Here is a 27,811-nt window from a genome sequence, read left to right on the forward strand (position 1 = left end):
AACAAGAAGTGGTTAAAACTGAATTCAGGAGAGCATTTCTTCACACAGACGGCCGTGAAAGGTGGAATGATCTGTCTCAGAAAGCTGTACAGCTGAAATCAATTGAGGTGTTTAAAAAAGAGACAGACAGAAACTTGAGTCCATCATGCTTGTGCTGGTAAGAAGACGTATTAAGGAATGTGACAAAACGGGGTGGCATTGCGATTAAAAATTCTGCCTGAATCTAACAAGCTGGTGGAACAGGCTCAATGGACTTGAATAGCCTCCAGTTGGTTCCTGGTTTTCTATATTCCTTTGTTGCTAAATCATGCTCTGAATTCCAATGGTGGTAATTACCTTGTGCCAATATTACATCATCTATCAAGGAAGTGGTGTGTCCTGAAAACATTTTAGATTGTTATCAGGAGCCATATATGCAAAATTATATAAATTGCAGCAATAATAATAATAATAATAATAATAATCCTTGCATTTGATATAGCGCTTTTCACGTCGGGAGGACGTCCCAAAGCGCTTCACAGAACACACTGTAAAGTGAATTGACTGTATATTTGTGGGCGAACGAGGCAGCCAATTGCGCACAACAATGTCCACAAACAGTCGTAGATTGAAAATGACCAATTTAATTATTGTTTTTGGTTTTTTGGAGGGATTATTATTAGGCGTGTGGAGTAAGGAAACTTGCCCAAGGTTTCGCCTGGAATTGAACTCAGATCTCTCGCTTGCAAAGCGAATGCTCCAACCACTGAGCTGCAGGACTCCACGAAAATAAATTGATTCACAATCAGATTATTTCCACAAAAATTGTAGATTCTTAATGTCTTTTGTATCAGGTTTCATTAGGTCAGCCATCTTGGATGAGTTGGCAACACTCTGGCTCTGGGTAATCCACTTGTAGGTTCAAACCCCACATCAGGACTTCAGCCCATATTCTAGGTTCACAGTGTGAGTCTCGGCTAGAGCCCTATACCTGGAACTGGGGACTTGTACTTGAGAACGCTGTACAAGTTTGAGGGCTTCACGAGGCATTGGGTCGAAATCCTTGTGGAAGTCGATGAACACGACAGAGGTTGGTTTCCCCTTAGGTTTACAACATTCTGTGATATCATACAAAGTTACAACCTGTCCCACACATAAAGGATGGTCACCTATAAAGCACAGCCACTCCACTTTATGTTGGATATACTGAGAAGTGCTTTGAAATATTCCTTCTAACGTGAAAGGCAGTATACCAATTGTAAGGAGTATTCAGCATTATTTTATTACTCATCTGAAGTACTATAGAAATACAGTGCCACCAATGGAGGTGGGAGAAACAGAGGTAGGAAAGAACTGGAATTATGGCTCAACAGCAAGAGCTGAGGTTTGACTTTTGTAAGCACTGGCACATCTCCACAATGTGCCTGGTTGTGCCCGCTATCTAGCAAAGTTAGAATGAGCAACTCACCTTCTCAAGCAATTATAACAGGGAGAAGAAAATATCCTCTGTGTTTTTCATTCATGCAACAGTGCACATATCATGGAATGTTGCTACCACCAGGGGGAGTCAAGAGTGAGCTTAAAGGTACAATAGAATAAATAGTCCCTTGAAGAAGACAGCAGTATGAGTAAGAAAGAGAGAGGGAACTGCTAATGATCCATAACAGTAGTTTAAAGATATAAAGTGTATTTGAAGATAACCAATAATGAATAATAATCCTTACATTTTGATATAACACCTTATCACGTCTTCTGGAGATTAACTACTGGAGGGTGGCCAAAGCACAGTTAAAGAAGGAAGAAAAATTAATTCTGGGCTGAAAATCCTGGAAAGTAATCCACCAATCGACTAACAACTGGATTCTTACTTACTGCTAGGTAAACTGAATCATGTGGAGTAAGGAAACTCGCCTTAGGTTTTGGCCCTTCCTCGGTCTTCTCACTTGCGAGCACTCTAACCACTACTCTACAGGACTCCACTGAATAAAACTGCATAACTTCCTATCTCAAATGTTTGGGGTAACCTTCCTGCTGCTTGTCTAGCTCGGATCACCCTCCCGTCTCTTTTCCAATAGTGCAATGGGATCTTTAACATCCACTCAACCAAACCTTGGTTTAATGTCTCACGAGGACAAGACTTAATTTACATTTACATAGCGCCTTTACAGCTGAGATGGATAGGGACTGAGGAGGGTGAAGGAAAGGAAGAGATGAACATCACTGTGAAGTTACATTAGGATGAGAGGAGGAGAGGTTTCTACATTCAAACAATGCTCAGATGCAAACCTTTCTGCAAACCTTCCTGTGATATTTTTGGTGACCTTGGAAGTGGTGACTAACTCCACTCAAAATAAAACCAAACCAGTAGCTCTGATTAATATTTGATGGCTTTTACCAGGTGATTTGTTCTAGAACAAGCTTCCAAAAGGCCATTCATGTAATTAATGGATCATATCCCCATCACATCAGTTTGATATAAGGGCCGTGTCATTCATGGAGAATATCTCTCATAATGGATTTATGACTCTTTGAACATGTGAAAGAATTCCTCAAACGTGCAGCTTTGAATGTCACCGCTTAACAGTCAGTTTTCAGGCTTCACTCCTAAACATAGCACAAGTATTGGCCTGACTCCATTGAGGCAGGTGATTTTTAATTGATTATTCAAATGGTCCTTACACTCAGTAATGTATCTGATCTTTTGGTGTTAGAAATGAGCTGCATCAATTAATGTTGGAAGATGAGATGTTACCCTCAGGATCGATACACTGAGTTAGTCTTAGCATCAGCAATAAAAAAGACTTTTGCCCTAAACTGCAAGAAGTTCATCTTTATTATTAATATCAGTAAATCCTTTACACTTGATATCACATCAGTCTCAAAGCATCTCACAGGCAACTAATGTCAACCATGTATTCATGGGCAAATGCACCAGAACGCAATGAAGTTCCACAGGAACTGTCACTGAGTGAATACCTAATTTATCTGCAGGACTGCTAGCCAGGATACCAACAGAAGCACACATTTCTTTTCCAATAGTGATCATTAGAGTCATAATATTGTGGAATATTACAGCACAGAAGGAGGCCATTCAGCCCATCGTGCCTGTGCCGTTTCTTTGGAAGAGCTACCCAACTAGTCCCAGTCCCCATCCACCTGATAAACAGATAGATGGGACCCCACTTTAATAACGAATCTGAAGGTTAGTGCTCTCCAGAACATCCCTGGGATGCCAAAAATGGGGTGAGGACACTCTACAATTTTCTGTAGAGGTTCAAGCCCCATTTATGCAACAACCCCCCAGCACTCCACGTTCAGCTGAAACCTAGCCTTTATCATGGACAAAATTGTTAGGGAATCCCATAATCCATTTCTGATGTAGAACCCTATTTATTGTTATATGTTATTTTGTAAATAATTGTATTGTTATCGCAAGCAAGAGACCTGGGTTCTATTCCCAGCGGGGCAAAATGTTGGGCAACTTTCCTTACTCCAGGTATATCAGCCTATCTCAGTTGGTAGCACTCTTTCCTCTGAGTCAGAAGGTGTTGGGTTCATGCCTTAATTCATATAGTCAAGGCTGACCCTTCAGTCCAGTGATGGGATGTGTTGTATGTAAGAGGTGCCATTCTTTGGATGAGATGTTAAACCGAGGTTCTCTCTGCCGTTCTGCAGCTCTGCAGCTCTCTGCAGCTCTGGGCTCAATCATAGTTTCAAAGCCATCAGGGATCAGGAGAAACATGTTATTAAGTTATATGCAAATTGATAAAGTGCTCTGTTGACAAAGTTCATTGCAGATAGATTGTATTTAGATCTGCACATCCAAAATTTATCAATATTAAATTGCACTTTCTGCAACTTGCGTTGCAAATATTAAGGTTGCAAAATGGTAGAATGTACAAGGTTGAAATACATTTACAATAGCCCGTGTGGGTACAAGGCAGCTTTTGCTGCAGGTGGTATTTAAAGCAATGAAAATGCAATCAAAACATTTAAATATTTTGCTTTGAAGGTTAACTGTAAGTACAAACTATATTAGCTCTTCTCTTTTCATATAGTACCATGGGATTTTTATCTTTTTTTTTAAGTTTGCTGGTGCCTCCCCCCACTTCCTTGGGTTACCTATACCACATATGGTATTTACCACTCTTTGTTTAAAACAATTTACAATTGAAGTCAAGCCTTTTCAAGCAAATTTACGGCAAGTGCCTCTTGAAGTCAAATTGTTATCAAACCTCAATTTTGCCACTTGCACAATGGATAATCAAAAAGCCACCCTGTTCAATCCAAATTGGATTACAGTGTATGAAACAGTTTATCTTGATAGTACTGTTCGCCAACAAAATGCACATTCACTGCACTTCGCAGTAATTCCCTGTGAAGCGCTTTGAGACATGCTCAACATGAAAGCTGCTGTATCAAATGCAAGGTTTATTATTATTATTCTGTTGACTCATTCAATGGTTGTTTGTGGGACATTGCTGTGCATAAATAGGTTGCGGTGTTCACCCACAAAATGCACAGTCAATCCACTTTACAGTAAACCCTGTGAATTGCTTTGAGACGTTTCGACAACCCAATAAAGCGCTATATCAAATTCAAGGGATATTTCTTCTTCTTACAAACACACTGCACTAATAGCTCTGCCAACCTTATAAAGCTTTCAGTCAATAAAGTGGCATCATAAAGGTTTGCACATAATAATAATAATCCTTGAATTTGATATAGCGCTGTTCATGTTTTCTAGACATCTCAAAGCGCTTCACAGAATAATAATAATAATAATAATCCTCGCATTTGATATAGCGTTTTTCATGTCGGGAGGACGTCCCAAAGTGCTTCACAGAACACACTGTAAAGTGAATTGACTATATTTGTGGGCGAACGAGGCAGCCAATTGCGCACAGCAATGTCCCACAAACAGTCGTAGATTGAAAATGACCAATTTATTATTGGTTTTTATTCTTGAGGGATTATTTTGAGGCAAGTGGAGTAAGGAAACTTGCCCAAGGTTTCGCCCTGCCGGGAAGCAAACCCAGGTTTCTCGCTTGCGAGGCGAGTGCTCTAACCACTGAGCTACAGCACTGAATTTATGTGCTCAGTGCATAGAATAATCTAACAAAGATTATTGCAGCAATTAAAGGATTAGGAAAATTAATTCTGTTTCAAACAGAAGAGTGATTCTTTGCTCATGGGTGAATTTATTGCCCTTGTCTGTATTAGTTATAGTGTTATGGAAATGAAATTAAGCTATAAAAGACCTTATTATGCTCATTAAATGAAAAGCTGACATATCCAGCTGTCCTCCGGAACACTTTTGGGCCCATTCCAAGTAGATATTTCTACCAGTGTACAGATTTTATCTCCACGGTGTCTCGTCATAGGGCAAAGAGTAGATTGAGGTAAAATGACCCCAATGTAATCTTGCCCAACACGTCTCATTTATGGAGGGAATTAATAATGATAATACTTGCATTTGATAATGCGCTTTATCACATCATTGAGACTCGAAGCTCTTCACAGAATATACTGTAAAGTCCATTGACTGTATATTTTTGTGGGCGAAACGCGCCTGCCAATTGCCAAGGCTGAAAATTGCCAATTGCTAGAAGACGTGAAAAGCGCTATATCAAATGTAAGGATTATTATGATTATTAAGGCATTCATCAATGCCTTCTTCACCCTGAATTAACCACACAGTGGGTGAATAATCTCACAACCAATTTTCAGGCTCGCCCATTATAATTTTCTCAAACTAAATATTTTCAAAATTGTAATGACTATAAAGTACGCCAGTTACCTTAAAACCGCAATTTTTCTCTTTTTTTTCCCCACCAGACATCTGTGTGTGATTACAGTATTCTTTTGTCAATGTTCTCTTCTCCACTGTGCTGTCATAGATTGATAGATTCATACAAAGTACAGCTCAGAAACAGTCCATTTGGCCCATTCAATCCGGCTGGTGTTTATACTCTACTCAAGTGCTTATCCTCGGTCCTATCCCTCATCCCATATCCTGTTTTTTCCCCATATCCTTTCGCTTTCTTCTCTCTTAACCAAGTGTAATTTATTCTCTCTTAACCAGGTTTTGTTGAATGTGTACATGGTTTCCCCCACAACAAGTGGCACTGGCAGAGAATTTCATACATTACCATTCTCTGTGTGAAAACGTTTTCCTAAGTTTTAGGTAATTTCCCTAGAATTTCCTCTCCTGAAGGCAGTAACTATCTGGGGTTCATTCATACCTACCAGTATGAGTATTGTTTAATGTAGGGTCCCAGGTACCTCAGCTGGGTAGGGCTCTGGTGTATTACCCTGCATGTATAAATGCTGTATAAATGCAAGTTGTTGTTCTTGGTTTGAATCCCAGTACCAGTTGCACATAGTAATGCCCCACAAACAGCCATGGAGTGAGTGATCAATTTTACTTGGGGGCTTGTTGGCGAAGAGACCAGGAAACACTCACTTCTCTCACTTCGCCCACAAATGTACAGTCAATTCACTTTACAGTATATTCTGTGAAGCGCTTTGAGACATCTAGAAGACGTGGAAAGCGCTGTATCAAATGCAAGGATTATTATTTTATATTATTTATCTTTTTGAATTATGCCAAGGATCTTCAACTTCCACCTGAACAGGCAGATAGGACTTCAATTTAACATCTCATCCAAAGTCCAACATAGGGCTTGAATCTACAAACTTGTGACTCAGGGCAAAAGTACTACCCCTGCCCCAGGCTGACACACATCTGAGGAAATAACAGTAGTTTGGTTTGGATGCTTTTTGCAAGGCAATGGGTTTGGAGTCCTGTAGCTCAGTGGTTAGAGCACTTGTCTTGCAAGCGAGACACCTGAGTTCAATTCCAGGTAGGGCGAAACCTTGGGCAAGTTTCCTTACTCCACACGCCTGATAATAATCCCTCCAAAAAACAAAACAATTGGTCATTTTCAATCCATGACTGTTTGTGGGACACTGCTGTGCGCAATTGGCTGCCGCGTTTCGCCCACAAATGTACAGTCAATTCACTTTACAGCATATTCTGTGAAGCGCTTTGAGACGTCGAGAAGACCGTGAAAAGCGCTATATCAAATACAAGGATTATTATTATTATTATTATTTCAACCGATTTAACCTAAAAATATAGCAAAGAAAAGCAAAATAAAAGCAGAACTATTTCATGCACTGCATTTTCACATCCCAATAAGTCAGTGGAATTGTTAACAGTGAACTCACGTAGGAAACTGTTAAACCCATTGATTCCTCCTCTATTTCTGTCTTTAGTTTCTCTGGTAGTTCAGTGCATTGTCTCTCATAAGTCAACATTGAAATAAGTGTCAATTGCCAGCTGGTGGGGATGATACTGTTGCATTCAATACAATGCATTATCCCACTCAATAAAACAAGAATTATCCCACTCTCAATAAAACTGTGCTGGTGTAAATGAGTCACATTTCCAGTTAGTGCTCTTGTAATATAATTGTATGGCAATGTTGATCAGACCCCACTTTCAGCATTGTCTACAAATCCATGTAATGATTGATGTCAGCCTGACTCAATAAAAAGGTAGAGAAGAGCACAGAGTATACCCCTCCTCGGCAGATTTGACCTAGAAAGGGATGCGTGTCCGAGCTTGTACAGGAAGATGGTGGCAATGCTCTCACACATTTCATACTGAGCCGTGTTGCCTACCAGGACGCTCGCAAGCAGTCTCTGGGACCTACGATCCACCTAGTGAGGACTCAAACCCATAATTGTCAGATGTCAAATAACCGACTAATAACCTTGGGGAAGGAGGTAAGCAGGGTCTCCTTGGAGCTGAACTTGCTCCAAGGTGACATGCCTAGCAAAGCAATGTCAGAATCGAGCCCAGCTTCTGGGATGGACTCGGTAGTCCAGTTCCTGAGCCAGGTGGGTCCACAGTATTCCAGGGCACTGCTGCTGACAGCACAACCAAAATCATCAGCAGCATTCGTAAGGGAAGACCAGTCACTGGGGCAGAGTCTCTTCCCTGACTAAATTTCATCAAGTCTTTGGCTGGCTGCTTTATTTGGAGGCCGGCTGCATGCAGTTCTTATAACGTGTCTGTTTTCAAATTAAGACCGAGTTGAAGATTTTGTTTCACAATTTGTGGGTGATCTTTAATTTTGAAACAAGATGGTCTTCGAAGGTAAGTTTTTCTTTCGCCACATGAGCTGCCTGATCCAATCTCACACTCCCTCACTCTTTAAAATCCCATTTTAATATTCCTCCTGTTCAAGGATCTGTCTCAGTCCTTTTCACATAAATATAGTGAGCATTAAGCAAAGCCCAGGGGTTTCTAACAATGACACTATTCAGGTGTAAGCAGACATTAACACAGTACATTGACTTCAATCTGAGGAAAGGCTTTGTTTCTGAGCCTACCGTTATACAATTAGAATAATATTAATGGCAACTTCAAGGTGACCTTAACATTGCTGATGCTCAAGATTTCAAATGCATGTTTGAAGATTGCTGCCGGTCCCTTTCAAACAGTTCTCAGTTTCATGACTTTAATAAATAGCTGCCTCTAAGTGAGGCTGTCAGTACTTATTATTGCTTTTAATGTCGCATGGAAAAACGAAGAGATATATTTATGGGTATTGTGGAAGGATGAGATAAAATGGGCCAAGGGCTGTCTTCATCCAAACCTTTAGGCATGAGCCTGGTCCAGTTGGTCACACTCTTGCCTCTGAGTCAGAAGGTTATGGGTTCAAGCTCCACCTCAGGACTTTGAACTTTTAGAGTTTGGGCTATCACTCCAATGCAGTACTGGGGAGTGTGCTTCATTGTTGGAGGTGCCATAATTCAGATGAGTTGTTAAACTGAGACCTCCACTGCCTTCTGAGGTGGACGTTAAAGATTCCGTGACATGACTAGAAAAGAGAAGGAAGATTTATCTGGAACTTGGAGGGGAGAACGCAATAATGAGTGTAAATAGATAAAATTAACCATGAAAACATTGAAAAACGACACAGAAGATTGTAGAAAGGTGATTCTTTGGAACTGAACCGCAGATTCCCCAAACAGGCAACATTTACCCTTTAGGCAGTTTGTAACTTACACAACAGGTAAGTGACAGCTGCCTAAAGGGTAAAGCAACTTCTTTTTCCATAGAAACATTTTGAATAGTTAATCACCCCAAGATTCCCACGGGACACCAGCTACACATTCTGTCTCTCATTATATTTATGTTAAAAAAAATTCCATGATCCCATTTATTTCTAATATTATTTTTTCTCATGCTGCTTCATCATACAGCCTTGGCTGAGACAACCAAGTTCAGTATAGACCAGGGATGTGAATAAGAATCATGGTCCGCAAAGCAAAGTATTTCCCTGAAGTGTAACACGCATCCTCCAACCGAACCTTTTAATATCCCTCACAGAGTATTGTTACTGGGGCAAAACTTGTGACGTTTCGCAACAATCAATTATCACATTGAACCTATTATGAAACAGTCTCAGATTCACTCCCATTATATTTTAATCTGAGACAGGGATAGAGTTTATTTTATTTAATAAATGTAACATTTAGGGACTTTTTAAAAGTAAATAAAGCAACATTATTTTGGGGTTCTGCATTATCCAGTCAAACGATGTGCCAAGAAATAGAAACAATTTTGTGCAGTATCAGTATCAAAATATACTATATATTATATAATATACTGTACATATAATACACATATTATATAATATACTATACATAATATAATATAACATTATAACATTATAGTATAACATACTATACATAATATACTCTTCAGAAAGCCTGGAGGCACAAATCAGACATTGAGGCAGGGACAAGCAGCAGGAAATTTGTCAGACGGTGCTTTTAATGGCAAGTTATGTGGTTTTAGCTGATTAGATTCCAGAATTACCACAGCATACACTCTTGTGTCCCCAAGTCTTAGCTTTTGCCAACCTGCACATAATACATAATCTAATAATAATAATAAGTTGAGTCCTGTAGCTCAGTGGTTAGAGCACTCGCTTTGCAAGTGAGAGACCTGAGTTCAATTCCAGGCAGAGGGCGAAACCTTGGGGAAGTTTCCTTACTCCACACAAAGCCTAATAATAATCCCTCCAAAAAAAAACAATAATAAATTGGTCATTTTCAATCCATGACTGTTTGTGGGACATTGCTGTGCGCAATTGGCTGCCGCGTTCGCCCACAAATATACAGTCAATTCACTTTACAGTGTGTTCTGTGAAGCGCTTTGGGACGTCCTCCCGACGTGAAAAGCGCTATATCAAATGCAAGGATTATTATTATTATTATTAATAATATTATATAATATAATATACAGTATCAGTATCAAAATATACACTTTACACTATATTCTGTGAAGTGCTTTGAGATGCCTTGTCAATGTGATCAGGCTCTATATCAAATGCAAGGATTATTATTTATTATTGCAAGTCAACTTTCTTCCATCTCCCACCTGCTTATTTTATTGGAACAGAACCACTGTTCTAAACTTCTAAAGGAAAATGAAGAGATTTTAGGGTATCCTGTCCTGACCAATTTCCCCCCCAACCCCACCATCCAAATTAACCAAAAAAGTAATTGGCAATCCCTCTGATTCTCTGTTTGCTGCTGCCGCAGATTAGTAGTTTTCCTACTTTCAATCAATAAACTTCAAAGCAACTCATGGTGTGAAGCGGTTCAACAAGTTTCATTGTGATAAAGCACTGAATTAAATACCCTGTTGTAAATGTGACAAGATGTGTTTCTTTCCTTTTGTGCTTGTGGTCACAGTTTAAGATTGCTGGCTGGGCGAATGGGATGTTAGCACAAACTTCCTCCTCTGATGAACATAATTCAGTTCAAAGCTGCCCGCAGGATTTATAGATCTATTTGGTTGCCCAGATAATGAGTAGAAAAAGGATCTTTCAGACACTGGTGATTAGAAGGTCATTTTCTCAAGTTCCTAATGAGCCGGATAATTGTCAGAACAGCAGAAAGTTGGTCAGTCGGTTTGTGACTGTTTGTAGGATATCGCTTGGATAAATTGTCTGCCTGCAAATACGCATTCACTGCACTTCACAGTAAAATCCCGATGAAGCACTTTGAGACATCGGGAAGACATGATTAGCGCTTCGAAATGCTACGCAAGTTGTTGCTGTTGTTGACCAGGCACAATGTCAAACGCAGAGCAGAATTTCAGAATTGAGTTAATCCTCTGTGGCGGTCACAGTAATCCAGTTCCTGAGCCAGGCTTGTTCACATATTCCAGGGCACTGCTGACTCATCAGAAGGCCTGGAGGCACAAATCAGTCATTGAGGCAGGGACTCTTCCCACACATCTCCTGCTAACCCTGCAAGCAAAAAGGGTGGTTCTAGTTGGACAAGCAGCAGGAAATTTATCATACGGTGCTTTTAATGGCAAGTTATGTGGTTTTAGCTGGTTAGACTCCAGAATTACCACAACACACAATCTAGTGTCCCCAAGTCGTAGCTTTTGCCAACCTGCACATAATACATTCTGGAATTAGGTAACAACGATATGTCCCTCCAGGGAGAGAATGCGCATTCCATTGCAATAAAATTCAGAATTTCCATGTGTAGGTGGGATGCATGGATCTTTCAGTTTGGTTTGGATACTTTTATGCATGGTGATGGGATTCCCCATGTGTCAGTCACGTGGCTGACCAAAAAAAATGTGTGGATTATTATTAAATTCTTAAAATCTGCCAGAAATGGGAAAGTCTTCTATTCCCCATTCTTTGCCTCACTGAGTATAGAAATTCATTATAATGACCCTTGCATTTGATACAGCACCTTATCCTGTCATCGAGATGTCTCAAAGCATTTCATAGAATTTCACTGTGAAGTGTAGTGACTGTGCATTTTTTAAGCAAGCGTAGCAGCCATTTTGTGCACAGAAATGTTCCACAAACAACTGTGAAGTGAATGACCATTTTTTTTTCACCTGGAGGATTGATGACCTGGAGAAACTCCCTTCAAGATGGTCATTATGATGGCGAAGGCAAGTCGTTGACCCTCAATACCACACACACCCAGCTCTTGTCAGTCACTCACACCAGCAGAATGTGTGAGTCACCACAAGGCTCAGACCTTCCCAACTTCTTGCCCGAAGAAACATAGTGCTGAAAGCCCCAAGGCTTTGGAACTCTCTCCCCCAAACCTTCAACTTTTCTTTTCGACTGTGCTTACAGATACCTCCTCCTTCCTCCTGGTTTGGCGTCGCTCGTGAAGGGCGCTATATAAACAAAAGTTGTTTATATAGTGCCCTATATATATATATATATATAGCATACACCTGCGGATCTAAACTCCTCAACCTCCCTGGGCTCTTCCTCAGACACACTGAACCAGTGCACAATCTAGGCATCCTGTTCGACCCCCGGCTGTCCTTCCTTCCTCATATTCAGTACCTGACCAGGACCACCTTCTTCCACCTCCACCATATTGTCGGCCTCCGACCGTACCTTACCCCAAAGGCAGCCAAAACCATCATTCATGCATTGCACACCTTCCATCCCCTCACACACCCCATCCCCTCCACCACCTATCCCCTCCCACCCCCATCCCCTCACCCCCATCCCCTCACACCATATCCCCCCACATCACCCCGTGGAGTCCTGTAGTTCAGTGGTTAGAGCACTTGCCTTGCAAGCGAGACACCTGGGTTCAATTCCAGGCAGGGCAAACCCTTCGGTAAGTTTCCTTACTCCACACGCCTAATAATAATCCCTCCAAAACAAAACAATGCTAAATTGGTCATTTTCAATCCACGACTGTTTGTGGGACACTGCTGTGCGCAATTGGCTGCTGCATTTCGTCCACAAATATACGGTCAATTCACTTTACAATCTATTCTGTGAAGCACTTTGAGACATCGATAAGATGTGAAAAGCACTATATTAAATGCAAGGATTATTATATGTCGTTGTTCTTGTTGGAAGTGTGTTTTTTTGTATATAGTTTTTTACTCAATGTTAGATATTTCTAGGGAAGTGAAATGGTTTTGCAAAGAATTGGCTTTAAACCTTTCTTTTGTTGTAAAATCGATTCACTCTCCAAAATGGGTGCAATTTCAGTGACCAAAGTTCTGTCAATTGCTCACCTGAGAAAAGTAGAGAAAACAAGAAGGTTTTTTTATATTCTAAAGTCTATTATTTGAAGAAGGCCATTTGTTTGTCCCAGGTTCCAAGCACAATATTAGTCTCCACTCTGCACTTCTGGGTTGACTTCGAAGGTAGGTTTACGATCACAAAGAGGGATAATGAAGATGATTAACACAGACCGGCAAGCATGACACGGCAGCAAGACCAGTCAATGGGAGCAGGGATTCTATCCTCTCTGCTCCTATTAACCCTGCAAACCAAAGCTCTATTGGTTATATCTGGAATAGTAGTGGGAAGCTTTCGAGATAGTGCCCCAGTGTCCACAGTGGCAAATTATCCAGTTTTAGCTGATTAAACTTCAGCAGTACACCAACGCACACTCTGGAATTCCTAAACCTTGGATCTTGCCAACCTTGCCAACCTGTGCCCCCACATTCATGCCATGATCCTCTCTGCCTTCCCCCACCTCCGCAACATTGTCCGGCTCTGCCACTGCCTCACTCCTCATCCAAGGAAACCTTCATTCACGCGTTCATCACCTCTAGGCTCGAGTATGCCAATGTCCTTCTCATTGGCCTTTCCAATGCTTCCCTCCACAAGTTACAGATCATCTAGAACGTTGCAGCTTGTGTCCTCTCCCTGAAGGCTCTGTGAACCCATCACACCCACCCTTGTCCAGTTCCACTCAAAGGATAAAGTTCAAAATTCTCGTCCTCACCTTCAAGGCCCTCCACGGCCTTGCCTCTTCCTACCTCTGTGACCTGCTGACCTCTTATCAACCCTGCATTGCTCAACAGGCTCCAGCCTGCTCCATGTCCCCCGAGCAGCCCGCCATACCATCAGCGGTGGGGCCTTCAGCCTCTCTCCCCCCACCATTTGGAACTCCATCCCATATTCCATTCACTTTGCTCCCTCCCTTGCCTTCTTCAAGACAAGTCTCAAGGGCCTCCTCTTCAACTGTGCCTTCAGCCACTCTCCTACCTACCCTCCCTGCCCTCCACCCTCCCCTATCCCAAACGCCCCCAGCTCAGGTCCAAATCCCTGACTGTCCAGCACCTTGGGAAGTCCTCCCAACGTGAAAGGCACTATACAAATATAATTTTGTGTTGTATCGTAATACTCTCTGGGATTAGGTAAGCAGGATGCATTCCTTAATAGGGCGAGTGCTCATTCCGTTCCAGGCACAGGGTAATATTTCCACATGTAAGTGGCATACATTTGTAAAAACTCACTGTCTGGTTTGACTCTTAAGCATAGTGATGGGTTTCCATCATATGTCAGACACCTGGCTGACCAAAAACCAGTCTTCTGTTTATTACGTGGAAGGAATCTGCTTTGAAACAAAGTGTACAGTGTGAGAGAAGGTAGAGGGGGGATGTTAGTTTGTACATATGGTAAACAGATTTCCCCCTTTCCTCTGATGTCTTCTTGGGATTATTTTTGCAGGAAATAAGTTGTAAAAGTTGCTAAAAACTAAGCACCTAATATCCAGGCATCAAGAGTCAGTGATATCCAACATCACACAGCTGAGAGGCAAGTACAACAACAACAACTTACACTTGTATAGCACCCTCCACGCAGGGTAGTGTCTCAGAGCACATAACAGTGGGGGAGTCCGACTCCGAGCTGGGGGGAGGTGGCTGTAGGCGTGGTCGAACAGAAAAAATATGGAAATATAAGTATAGGTTATTTCCTCCCTTTGACTTAAAAGTATTTTAACATGCCCACTAACTAAAATGCAAGAGAATCATCACTCACCAGATGACAGCCTGTCCCAGTTGCTAACACGCTAACTTCTGAGTCAGAACGCTGTTGGGGATAAGCAACAGGTCAGGGCTTTGAAATCACACAGTCTCGGCGAACAGTGAAATACAATGCTGGGGAGCCCTGCATTATCTTTTCGATAAGACATTAAACTGAGATCCCGTCTGCCTGTTCAGGTAAGCATTTAAAGATTCCATGGCCCTGTTCAAAAAGAGAGCAAGTTCCTCCCAGTGTCTTCATCAACAATCACCCAAATAAAATTGACCATTCACTCCATGGCTCTGTAGGAACCCGATTAATCGATTGGCGGATCGCTTTCCAAGGGTAATAATCAATCCAAAAAAAATTGGTCACTCAATTAACAACTGTTTGTGGGACACTGGGCAATTGGCTGCCATGTTTTCCCCACAAAGTATACAGTCAATCCACTTTACAGTATATTCTGTGAAGCGCTTTGAGAAGCCTTGATTACGTGAAAAAGCGCAATATCAAATGCAAGGATTATTATTATTATGGTTATTTATTGGACATTGATGGTCACAAATTAGGTGTCACCCTTACGGAAAACAGTCACTACACTTCACAGTGAATTCTGTGAAGGGTCTTGGAGCATCTCCTAACATGCTATGCTTATCATTGTTATTTGGTGTGCAGAACTTTATATAAGATACAGGGCAAATCTCCAGACTTATTTAAAAAACGACACTCCAAGTCTTAACAAACCTAAACACATTCGCCTAGAAAACATACAGTTACTGCACTTTGCAATATATCTTATGAAGCTCTTTGAGATGTCCTCCCAAAGTAAAAGGCGCTATATCAAATGTAAGCATCATTCTTAAACCAGATCTAAAATCTGAATTGACCTCATTCACCTCACTGCCAGATCAGAGAAATAAAACTCATGTAGGTGTTGACTCAACACAAGTATTAGAAACAAAACAAAGTTATTAAGTCTTAACAAGTTCAGACATTTCACCAGGATGTCACAGTAAAGACCTCAACAGAAACACCCAGTGATTATTAGTGTTACTTTCTTTCCAGAATTCCTATTTCAAGCAAATGTCAGTAATACATGTGCACAAGGTCTTAACCAGCCAAGACATGTACTGCAAACAAAACTAGGTTTGATTCCCGGGCAAGGCAAAATCTTAGGCAAGTTTCCTTACTCCACGGCGGACCTAGGGAGACCAGGTAATGAAGGCATAGATAAGGGTTTCAGTACCATTTGGTGTCAGATAATAAATAATAATAATAAAAATAATAATAATAAATAATAATAATCCTTGCATTTGATATAGCGCTTTTCACGTCGGGAGGACGTCCCAAAGCGCTTCACAGAACACACTGTAAAGTGAATTGACTGTATGTTTGTGGGCGAACGCGGCAGCCAATTGTGCACAGCAATGTCCCACAAACAGTCGCAGATTGAAAATGACCAATTTATTATTGTTTTGTTTTTTGGAGGGATTATTATTAGGCGAGTGGAGTAAGGAAACTTGCCCAAGGTTTCGCCCTCTGCCTGGAATTGAACTCAGGTTTCTCACTTGCAAAGCGAATGCTCTAACCACTGAGCTACAGGACTCCACAAGTATAATAATAATCCCTTTCACAGAGCATTCTGTGTGAGGAGTATGTCCCAAAGCACTTCAGAGACATACTATGTGTTTTGTGGTCGAGTAGGAGAGACAGAAGTAGTAGGCAAACAGAGGAGGGAGCTGATACATGCGTATGTGTAGATAGAATAGTTGCAGCATATCCCAGTGTTGTAACATCATAGTGTACATTCTTTTCTATCATGCCGTGTCCACATGTTGCACTCAATGCCATGCAGATTCAGCCTGTTTAAGGAAGAATTTTGTCTATTTCAGTCTAATTTGTCACCTCAGTTCTTCACAGATTCACAGATAAAATTGCTCACTCAATCCATCCTGTTTGTGGAACATTGCTGTGTACAAATTGGCTGTTGCACCTGCCTACCAAAGTGCAGTCATTACACTTCACGGTAATTGCTGTGAAGCGTTTTGAGATGTTTCAACAATGTGACAAGGCATGATATCAAATGCAAGGAACATTGTTCTTATTATGAAATCCTTGCCTTCAGCAAACATTGAGTGTTTGGTAAACCACAGCACTTGACAACTTAGACATAAATAAATCAGCCAATGTGAGCTTCAGACTCCTGATCAATGTATGTAATGAACAAATGTTGATGCAATTCATAAATATTTTACAACTGCTTAACCCGCTGAGAAATTATTATCCTCTAGTAAGTTTCAGAGGTACCAATCGAAGCACAATAAATTTTAGATTAGGAAATATGTTGGAGTCTTAATAATCCTATACATTTGAAAGATTTTGGTTGATTTTAAGGATGGGGGAAGAGAATATGTCATGTGGTGTTAACACTAGTGTTAATTTTCAGATTGAGCAAAATATAATTTAAAAACAATCAAATAGATATCACTGACCTCGTTGCAGGGAATGGATAAGGCTGTCTTGATATCTTCATATCCCTGGGAAAGGTTCCAACTCAATCTATTTTTACAGCGTGATTTCCTTGAATCAGAATGTTGTACTTGCTGCACTTCTAGTTCCTAAGAGTACTCGGAGTCCTGTAGCTCAGTGGTTAGAGCACTCGCTTTGTAAATGAGAGACCTGAGCTCAATTCCAGGCAGGGCAAAACCTTGGGAAAGTTTCCTTACTCCACACGCTTAATAATAATCCCTCCAAAACCAAAACAAAACAATAATAAATTGGTCATTTTCAATCCACGACTGTTTGTGGGACATTGCTGTGCGCAATTGGCTGCCGTGTTCGCCCACAAATATACAGTCAATTCACTTTACCGTGTGTTCTGTGAAGCGCTTTGGGATGTCCTCCCGACGTGAAAAGCGCTATATTAAATGCAAGGATTATTATTATTATTATTATTATTACTCACTGGGATTTCTTAATTAATGAAATCCCATTAAGAAATACCACAAAATTTATCCGATTCAGATTAGATCACTGTTTCTGATGGAAGGAGCCAGTGCAATGTAATTCAAACATTATTTAATAATCCTTGCATTTGATAAAGTGCCTTATTGCACCTTGAGGCATCTCAAAATGTTTCACTGAATATACTGTAAAGTGAATTGACTGTATATTTTGTGAGTGAAACGCGGCAGCCAATTGCGCACAGCAGTGTCACACAATCAGTCGTGGATTGAGTGACCAAATTATTTTTTTTTAAGTGAACATTTGAAACAAAAATTTATTAAATATGTGCTGATACACAGGTAGACATAGTGGAGAAACCTACTCAATGAGATATTTTACGCTTCACTAAAAATAGATTTACGCAGCTTGGAATTGAAGTGCTTTGCAAGTATGTCCATTACCAATAAAGATCTACCCAGCACATATGGTTCTCATCCATATCATTTAGCAATAATAGCAACATTTAGCCATTTATTATTGAGTTGATTATCCGTGAAATCCCTGTAATAAATGATAAATGCAGCGGGGCAATTTTCATGTCATTTCATCTGCTGAAAACAATGGGAGTTGAGGCTGCCCAGATAGAACAGGGCTAATGAGAACAATCATTCTCAGTACCATTTTGAAGATAAATACTGGCAGTTTTAGCTCAATCTCAATCTGAGGTGCCCAAGCCGTGGCTCTTGCCAACTTGTACCTAAACTTTCAGGCATTTGGTAAGCAGGATGCATGCATTCCCCTGTGGAGAGAATGTGCATTCCATTCCTGATACAAGGAAATTGTCATGTATACGTGGAATTGTCAGTAGTATGGATACGTGGATTGGATTCTCATGGTGATGAGTTTCTGTGTGTGTCAGACACCCACCCGATCAAAATGCAAAATGAAACAGTTAGGTCAACAAACCACAATAATCAACAACAATTTTTATTTATATGGATTTATATGGCCCCCTTCATGTGGGGTAGAATCTTGGAGCATTTAACAGTGGCAAAGCTGGAAACTGAGCTAGAAAAAATGGGTAGGTAACTGTAGGCACAGTAGAAGAGGAAGGTCTTCAGGCCTGATCTGATGACAGGCAAGGAGGAGGCATGGCAGAGGAATTGAGGCAGAGAGTTCCATAGTTTCAGCATGTATTGGCTGAAAGTGTGGCTGCTGATGGTGAAATAGAGGGGATAAGGAATGTACAGGAGACTAGAGGCAGCTGATTGAAGGAGGCAGTTAGTGGAGTGTGATAACAACAACAACAACTTGGATTTATATAGCGCTCTCTACACCGGACAACGTCTCAGAGCACTTCATAGTAACGGATCCCAGGGCTGAGCCAGGGAGAGGGGGAGGAAGGTGACCAAAGACGGGATCGAAAAGAAAGGTGTTCAGCTGAGACCTGAAAATAGGAAGAAAGGGGAAGAGAGGGGGCGAGGCGAAGAGAATGAGGAAGGGAGTTCCAGTGCCTCTGGGCATAGTGGCTGAAGGCACGGCCGACGAGGGTGGAGCGGAGGACTCGGGGGATAAGGAGGAGGCCAGACATGGTGGAACGAAGGCAACAGGCACTGTTGTGAGGAGAGAGGTCAGAGAGATAGGGGAGTGCAGAGAAGTGGAGGGATTTGAAGATAAGGGTGAGGATCTTGAAGTCGATCCTTTGTGGGACAGGCAGCCAGTACAGTCTGGCAAGGACTGGGGTGAAGATCTCGAAATTGATCTGGTCTGTTATAGGGACCCAGTGGAGCCTGGCAAGGCCTGGGGTGATAAGGGTACGGAGTTTGGTGCTGTCAAAATCACGTAATGTGAATAGGTTTCATATAAGTGGGTTAGGTGCTTGGACGTCCATGCTTTAAACCTGGAAAGACTCATCAGAAACCTCTTAAAGAAATAGAGGTCCAGCATTTTGAAGGGAATCATTTTCTGAAATAATAGTGATGTTGTTCTCCCTTTGTTTTCAGAGTCAGTTGACTATATACCTTGTTGTTAGAATGTTTGCAGGACATTGTGCAAAGTATAGTCACTTCACTTTGCAGTATATCTTGTGAAGCATTTTTAAATGTTTTTTTGATGGGAAAGGCATTATAACCAAAGCTAAGGATTATTAGTTATTGTTATGTGTGACCCACTGACATTATCATAGAATTATAGAATCCTACATATAGCACAGAAGGAAGCCATTTGGTCCACCGTACCTTTGTTCGCTCTTTGAAAGAGCTATCAAATTAGTCCCACTCCACACTCTTTCCCCGTAGTCTTGCAATTATTCTCTTTTCAAGGAAATATCAAAATTCCTTTTGAAAGTTATGAGTGAATAACTATTATCCTTACTTTAAATCAGCTTCCCTACTCTTTCCTCATAGTCTTTTATCATTACATTCTTCAAATTTCTATTTAATTCACTATTAAATAAGGTAATTGCCTTGGCATCAATATTCACAAGATATAATATGTTTCCACATGCCCTCTGTGTCTGTGTGAAAGTGAAGGCTTTTAACTATTTATGCCAACTCATCAACCAGTGGAACAAATCTTTCACAATTTGTCCTTTCAAACCAGTAATTCGAATTTTTAAAACATCAATTAGATTCTCTATCAAGCTTCTTCCGGTGTAATTAATACAGCAACAGTATTTTAAACCTTTCATCATAACCATATCCATTTATCCTTGGTTTGTAGGTGGGATGCATGGATTCCTCAGCTTGATTTGGATACTCTTAAGCATGGTGATGATGGGTTTCTGCATGTGTCAGACACCCAGCTGACCCCCAAAAAATTCCTGGTATGTCCCTGGCATCATACCTGTAGTTTAGTGGTTAAAGCACTCACCTCGCAAGTGGAGAAGACCTGGGTTTGATCCCCAGGAAGGTTAAAATGTTTCTTGTTTCCTTACTTCACACGCCTCTGTTTACCTAGCAGTAAGTAGGAACCTGGTTGTTAGTCAATTAGTGGATTGCTTTTCCACGGGTAATAATCTCTTCAAAAAAATAATAATAATAATTTGGTCACTTAATCCAAGACTGTTTATGGGACACTGCTGTGCACAATTGGCTGTCGCATTTTGTCCACAATACATAAAGACAGTTCTCTTTACAGTATATTCTGTGAAACGTTTATTCGGTGAATCTCTTTGAGCCAGAGGTTGTGGATTCGAGCCCCACGTTGGGAATTTGAACTCACATAATCTAGACTGACACTGCAAAGTTGGGGGTGTGCTGTATTGTTGGTGGTGCTGTCCTTTAGCTGAGATATTAAACTGAGATCTCATCTGGCTGTTAAGGTGGATGTTAACGATCCCAATAAATAAGTGAGTTTCTCCCGGGATCCTGACCAACAATCCCCTGAATAAAATTGGTCACTCACACCATGGCCATTTGTGGAGCATTGCTGTGTGCATATTAGCTGCCATCCAACAAATACACAGTCACTACATTATATGTTATATCCTGAGAAATCATATTGTATCAAATGGAAGGGTTATTATTATTAATATTAATAAATATTTCTTGTCTTAATTGGCACCAGGAATGCAATAAGGAACAGCCACAAATGTGATCCTTATCTGTAATTGTAAGGGTAAAAACTCTCTTAGCTCTACAATCAGTATAGTGTGCCATGCCTCCATGCAATTAGTTCTCCAGATAAGCTATCGCCAGCCAAGTGTAAACTATAAACCAATTGTAAAGTTGGTTTCTTGATCTGGCAATACAACCAAAGCAACGTAAACATAGGAATGTCTCCAATGTTTTGCACTTCATATATAGATTTCAAAGCAAAAATCTACTGTATCAAAAAAACTAGCAGCTGATGGGTCAGAAATTCAGGATCCAATGCTCTGGTGATACCACACATTGAAGCAGGAAATGTTGATTCCTTCAAACACAGATTAGATAGTTTTCTTTTGAGAAATAACATTATGGGATATAGTACATAGGTAGTTTGGGATATATGTACATGTGACCGCCAGGAAGATGGAAGGCAAAAGAGATGGACCTTGGTCTTTTTTTCATCTAGCATTTCTTATGTTCTTACGGGCTGGGCACTGAGCTGGAGGTAGGAACTGAAAGAGTTGATGGGGACAGGAAAGATGACCGAAAGTGTGGTCAAAGAGGTAGATTTTGAAATGGACTTTATAATCCTAATAATCATAATCCTCGGATTTGATATAGCGCCTTATCATATGGTCGAAATGTCTCAAAGAATATAGTGTAACGAATATTGACTGTATTTTGTGGGAGAAACGGGAGAAAATAAGAAAACCTTGAACAAAGTGATGGAGCAGGGAGTGAGAGCGATTCTGGGATGGAGTTCCAGAGAATGGGGGCAGAAAGGCTGAAAGTCCGATCACTGATACTGAGGCAGATAGAGCGGGGGCATGAAGCAGGCCGGTGCTCACGGAGCATAGGGAGCAGTCCAGTCAGTCTGCAATATCACAAATGTTACCCTATGAGCTGAAACAGTCTTTCTGCAATAACTGGGAAAGAAATCATTAAACATCATATGAAATAAAGGCAGAACATTCTCGTGTTTTCATAAAAATCCATTGTTTAATATATCATTCCCCACCTTTTATAAAAAAAATTAAAAAAAGGCATTAGGTAACAGCTTAGACAAAAAATTCCTGACTTTGTACATAATTTGGACTTAAACTACTACTTGACAGATGAACGGTTTATAAACTATAATATAGTTTATAACTTTGACTTTGCAGTAGTCATATTCAATGCATGGTCCCAACTGATACGACTTATATGTGCGGTTTACTGTAGCAGTCTTTCCATTGTATCCACAGGATGGGATTCGCCTTTGTAAGACATAGTGAAACGATCAATTTTTAATGATTAGTGACAGCTTAATTGTTGGGGAGCTAATGAAGGCAGTAGGAACTTGCTCTTTTGATGAAAAACAGGGAAGAAAGTCGGTACAAATAAATAACTGCATCACATAAGGAGATTCATAAATCTAGCAAGAAAAGAAAGAGGGAATTTTGCTTACGTCAGTCGCTAAGAGTGAAATTGATATGAATGCCCAACAACCAACCACGGAACACTTCCAATTGGAAGTGACTTAATCTGGAAAAGCAGCACGAGACACAAATAGAGTATTAAGCAGTTAACTAAATTAGTGTAAATCAGAAAAAACAAAAACAAGTGCAGAAAGAGGGAAATAAGGTGAAAAATCAACAAAAAAAATTAAGTACCATTTCTTTTCATTTTTATAATTTTTTTTAAAATCGTATATAAATCTGTTTTTTAGTTGCTATGTCTTTATTTGCCAGTGTTTGTTTTATTTTTTGGTTGGTTATGAGGAATCTTTAATACCAACTGCTGCCATGATACTGGAATGATCAATTGGGATCCATTATAGAACCATAGAAATTTTATGACATAGAAAGAAGACCATTTGGCCCATCGTGTCACATACCAATTGTCAGTCTATCAATCGCCAATTCTGTTAAGCGTTTACAATGGGAGTTTCCAAAGTCACAGAATCATAGAATCTTACAGTACAGAAGGAGGCCATTCGGTCTACCATGTCTATGCTGGTGATCCATTCATCCATCAGACTATTGAGAACTCTGCAGCTTGTGTCGTCTCTTGCATTAAGTTCCAGGAGTCTATCATCCCCATCCTTGCCTGGTCCACTCTCTCCATCCTCCAGAGGATTGAGTTCAAGATCCTCATCCTCACTTTTAATTCCCTCTAAATTCTTGCTCTACCCTAACTCTATGACCTTCCTACCAAGACATGAGCGAAACAAAAAATACAAAAATACAAAAAAACTGCAAAAATACAGTCTAGGAGGTACAGGTATCTAATCGTCAATATTTCTTAACAGGAATCTGCTTAATAAAGTATTGCTTTCTAAAGGATTTTGTTAGAATTCCCTTCAATCTGCATCGGATCATTCTGAGGATGAAATGACATTCATCAGTGTGAGCTAATTCCAATGGGGAGGAGATCAGATGCCTGACTGTCCAGCGCCTTTGGGCACCCTCCTGACGTGAAAGGAACTATACAATTGTAATTGGTTGTTGTTGCATGACTCGGATTCTTTATTAAGGAATTACATTCCTTAAGTCCTGTAGCTCAGTGGCTAGAGTACTCACCTTGCAAGCGAGACACCTGGGTTCAATTCCAGGCAGGACAAAACCTTGGGCAAGTTTCCTTACTCCACATGCCTAATAATAATCCCTCCAAAACAAAAAAATAATAAAATTGGTCATTTTCAATCCACGACTGTTTGTGGGACGCTGCTGTGCGCAATTGGCTGCTGCATTTCGCCCACAAATATATGGTCAATTCACTTTACAGTCTATTCTGTGAAGCGCTTTGAGACATTGAGAAGACGTGAAAAGCGCTATATCAAATGCAAGGATTATTATTATTATTATAATAAATACCACAAATTAGACTCCACAGTCTGAAGTTCTCTGTGTTGTTTTTAATATGTATTTAACATGTCTTTAACATATGTACATAAGAAATGCTGGATGAAAAAAGACCAAGGTCCATCTAGTTCACTTTCCACCTTCCTGGCGGTCGCATGCAAATATGTCCCGAACTACCTATGTCCTATATCCCATGTATAGTGCGGTCCTTTTTACACTTGTCCAAAAGGTTAACAATAAGAATTCCTAGCACATTCAACCAACTCATGCACCAACTCAGTGCTAGTGTATAAAGTGCGATGAATATTGTAATCTTCTGTTAAAAACAAAGATACATCATTCCCAGTTCATCAGTACATTTACTGATCTTGAAGGTGTGCGCTTATATTGGAAATCCTATTGTGAGTGCGAGTGTGAGTGTGCGTGTGTGGTGCGTGTGTGGCTGTGACAGGAAACATTTCCTTGCGGCATAAATGTTGCCGGCAAGAGAAAAATCATCCCCAAAGTTTATAAAACCAAAGATGCCAACCTGAAAACCTTTTTTTATACAAAATCGAATCATTTAAACTGGAGAAATCGATTGCTATATTGGTACACCATTCTTGCCATTTGGTAGGTCTAACAGGCGTTCCCTTATTTTTTACCCTTGAAGTTTCCCATGAACCTCTGCATTAATTTCTCGAACTTGTTTTCGTTCTGTGAAATCCCTGGGATTCTCTGAGCGTTGTTGTATGTCTGGAAGCGGAGTGAGTTACTGTTTGGCGTATTGCTCTTAAAACTGATGCTGTTGATGTTTTTTAGTGGCACGTTTTGTTCTGGGATTCGAACCCTTGGCAGCTGATTTGGATTCTCGTTGCCCGGAGTGCAAAATTGCTCGAAGCGGCTGAAAATCTTTTTATTGTGAAGTTGGGGCTCGGTTGGTTGGGTGACCATCTTCTGCGTTGTCTCTGGCTCTGGAGCTCTTTGGCTCTTCTGCAGCGCATCTTTGATTCTGAAAGAGGAAGATGACGTCACAGAGGGGTTGCAGCTCTTTCTCCCATCTCTGTGGAAACTATACTCAGGCTCTTCAGTGGCAAATCTCGGTTCCGAGGTGTCCCCAGCACTTGGTCTATTTTTCTGAAGTGGACGAGGACTTTGACCTGACTGCTTTTGTTCATTGGCTCGAGTGAACTTTGGAGTATTTGTAGAGTTTGAAGCTGTATTTGACTCCTGCTTATCCTTTTTCTCATTCCATGTGTGCCTTCTTGCTTTCCTCCTTTCCCGACGACCATCCTCTGAAGTCAAGGTATCAGTGCTGCTTGTTGTAAAGGATGGCGTGGGGGAAGGTTTTCCTCTGGACGCAGAGTCTCTCTTGTCCAGTGAGATGTTCAGCAAAGATTTGATTTTCTCGGAGCTCTTGCGAAGGAAATTTGAATTGCGCTCGAGGCCTGTACTCTGCTTGTCTGCTTGCCAGAATTGTGGAGAATTCTTGGAGTCCGAGTCTGCTAGAGAATGGAATGACAGAGTCCTGGTTGAAGAGATCTCCAACTTTGGCCTGGGTAGAGTTTGTACTCCTGACTCTGTCCTCCTGGAATCTATCAATGACTTTTGTTTGGTCAGACACGTTCCAAGGTTCTGAATATCGTCTTCTTTACTCTTACTCTGAATCCTGAAATCATTTGGCGACTTGTTAGGATTTAGAATCCTGTGGGTTGAAACCTCCTTTGGGCTTATGGAGCCTGGGGACAGTCGAACAGTCGAAGACCCGGTTTGAGAATTGCAGTTACTGGAATCAGCCTGTTGTATTGTGGGCATCCTGCATAGAAGGAAAGATTGCTGACGAGAAAGAGGGGAGTTGGCTCTGTGGTCAGATTGAGCCGAGTTTTCATACTTGTCACTTGTCATATCCTTTTGATATGTAGCAGGGAACTCGACCGAATCCACAATGGAACTGACTGGAGGTCCAACATTATCTTTCAAATACGTATCAATTCTCCAGCTCCGATAGCCCGTCTTTTTCATTTGCTCCAAGGTGGGGGGATTTAGCGTGGTTGGCTGGAGGTGGCTCCTTGGCCCATGATAGGTGTTCCGAATATTAGCGCTCCTTTCAAAGTTGGACGCCATTCTGGCTTTGTTCAGGCGGTCGATTGCATTTGTGACTCTGTTGGTGCTCGGGATATAGTTAGTTCTGATGGAAGAAGGAACACTGTCGTTTTCTTCTTGTAAATTCCAACTGCTTCTTTGAAAAATGGACCTGGTGTGCTTTGCTCTGTTTTGCATAAGATACATAGAGGTTTCCGGCTGTTCCCCAGCATAGCTGTGTCTCTTACAAAAATTGCCTTTATCGTAAGATAACAATTTGTTGATTCTGTTTGTTGGCTCCAATTCATTAGTGATCGGAGGTCTGTATTTCAAATTGCGTGAATTCAAACCGCTATCAATATTTCCTTTCTCATTCAGATAAGAAGTTTGCCGTCCGTGAACCTTGAGGTACATGGCGTCTATCGTGTGCCTCAGTGCATCCGTCCTGCTGAACGACTGGTAGTGGTTGGTGTAGGAAGCCACTGAGTTCTGTTTTAGTCCTATATCTACCCCATTGTGCCATTTGCTATCTCTTGTCAAGAGAGGTTCTTCTGCCGCGTAAATGCTGGGGATTTCCGACCGAGCATAGAGCATCCGGAATTCTTCATCGAAGGATTCCACCAGTTGTCCTGTGATCACTTGTACCATGCTGAGGTTGATCTTTTCAAAGGACCACATGAAGCTAAAAGCAAAGAAGTCGGCTGTTTAATCATTGTGGATTGATCAATAGGGTTTATCAATGGTGTGCCGTGGGATGAGATTATTATTAGCGCTGAGAAAGTGCACATGGAAAAAAAAAATTGTGGTCAACAACAACTTGAATTTATATAACGCCCCTCACGCAGGGCAGCGTTCCAAAGAGTTTGACAGTGGCAGAGCATGATGCCGAGCGAGGGTCAGGGAGAAGTGACCATAGGCATGGTTATAAGAACATAAGAGCATAAGAAATGCTAGACGAAGAAAGACCAAGGTCCATCTAGTTTGCGTTCCACCTTCCTGGTGGTTGCATGCACATATGTCCCAAACTACCTATGCACTATATCCCATAATATTATTTCCTAAAAGAAAACTATCTAATCTATGTTTGATGTAATCAACACTCCCTGCTTCGACGGTCTCCCTCGGGAGCCTGTTCCACAGGTTCACTATTCGCTCACTGAAATAGTGTTTGTGTAGATTCGTCTGAATTTATCACTCTTCAATCACAGGCCATGTTCTCTGGTTCTACTATTCTGGACAAATTGAAACAGCCTGTCATGATCTATTTCATCTTGCCTCTTTAGAATCTTAAAGACAACAATCATGTCGCTTCTCAGTCTTCTCTTTTCCAGGGTGAACATACTCAATTTACTTAGTCACTCCTCATACTCCAGTCCTTCCATTCCCTCAATCATTTTGGTTACCCTCCTCTGTATCTTCTCGATTTCTCCAATACCCTTTTTGTACTAAGGCGACCTGAACTGTACACTGTACTCTAAGGATGGTCTCACCAATGATTTACACAGTGGCAGGATTACCCCACTATTTTGGTTTGCTA

At 40.9% G+C, this 27,811-nt stretch overlaps 1 protein-coding gene across 1 annotated transcript in view; it reads right to left on the minus strand.

The window, feature by feature from the left end:
• Window positions 1-24,251: 24,251 nt before the first annotated feature.
• fam83b (family with sequence similarity 83 member B) overlaps window positions 24,252-27,811 on the minus strand; it is a 28,460-nt gene continuing 24,900 nt past the window's right edge. The window contains exon 5 of the mRNA XM_007894063.2: window positions 24,252-26,956. Coding sequence (XP_007892254.1) covers window positions 24,847-26,956 — 2,110 coding nt within the window. The 3' untranslated portion in view covers window positions 24,252-24,846. The remainder of the gene's footprint in view (window positions 26,957-27,811) is intronic.

Source organism: Callorhinchus milii, unplaced genomic scaffold (assembly GCF_018977255.1).
Source record: "Callorhinchus milii isolate IMCB2004 unplaced genomic scaffold, IMCB_Cmil_1.0 Scaffold3, whole genome shotgun sequence".
NCBI lineage: Eukaryota > Metazoa > Chordata > Chondrichthyes > Chimaeriformes > Callorhinchidae > Callorhinchus > Callorhinchus milii.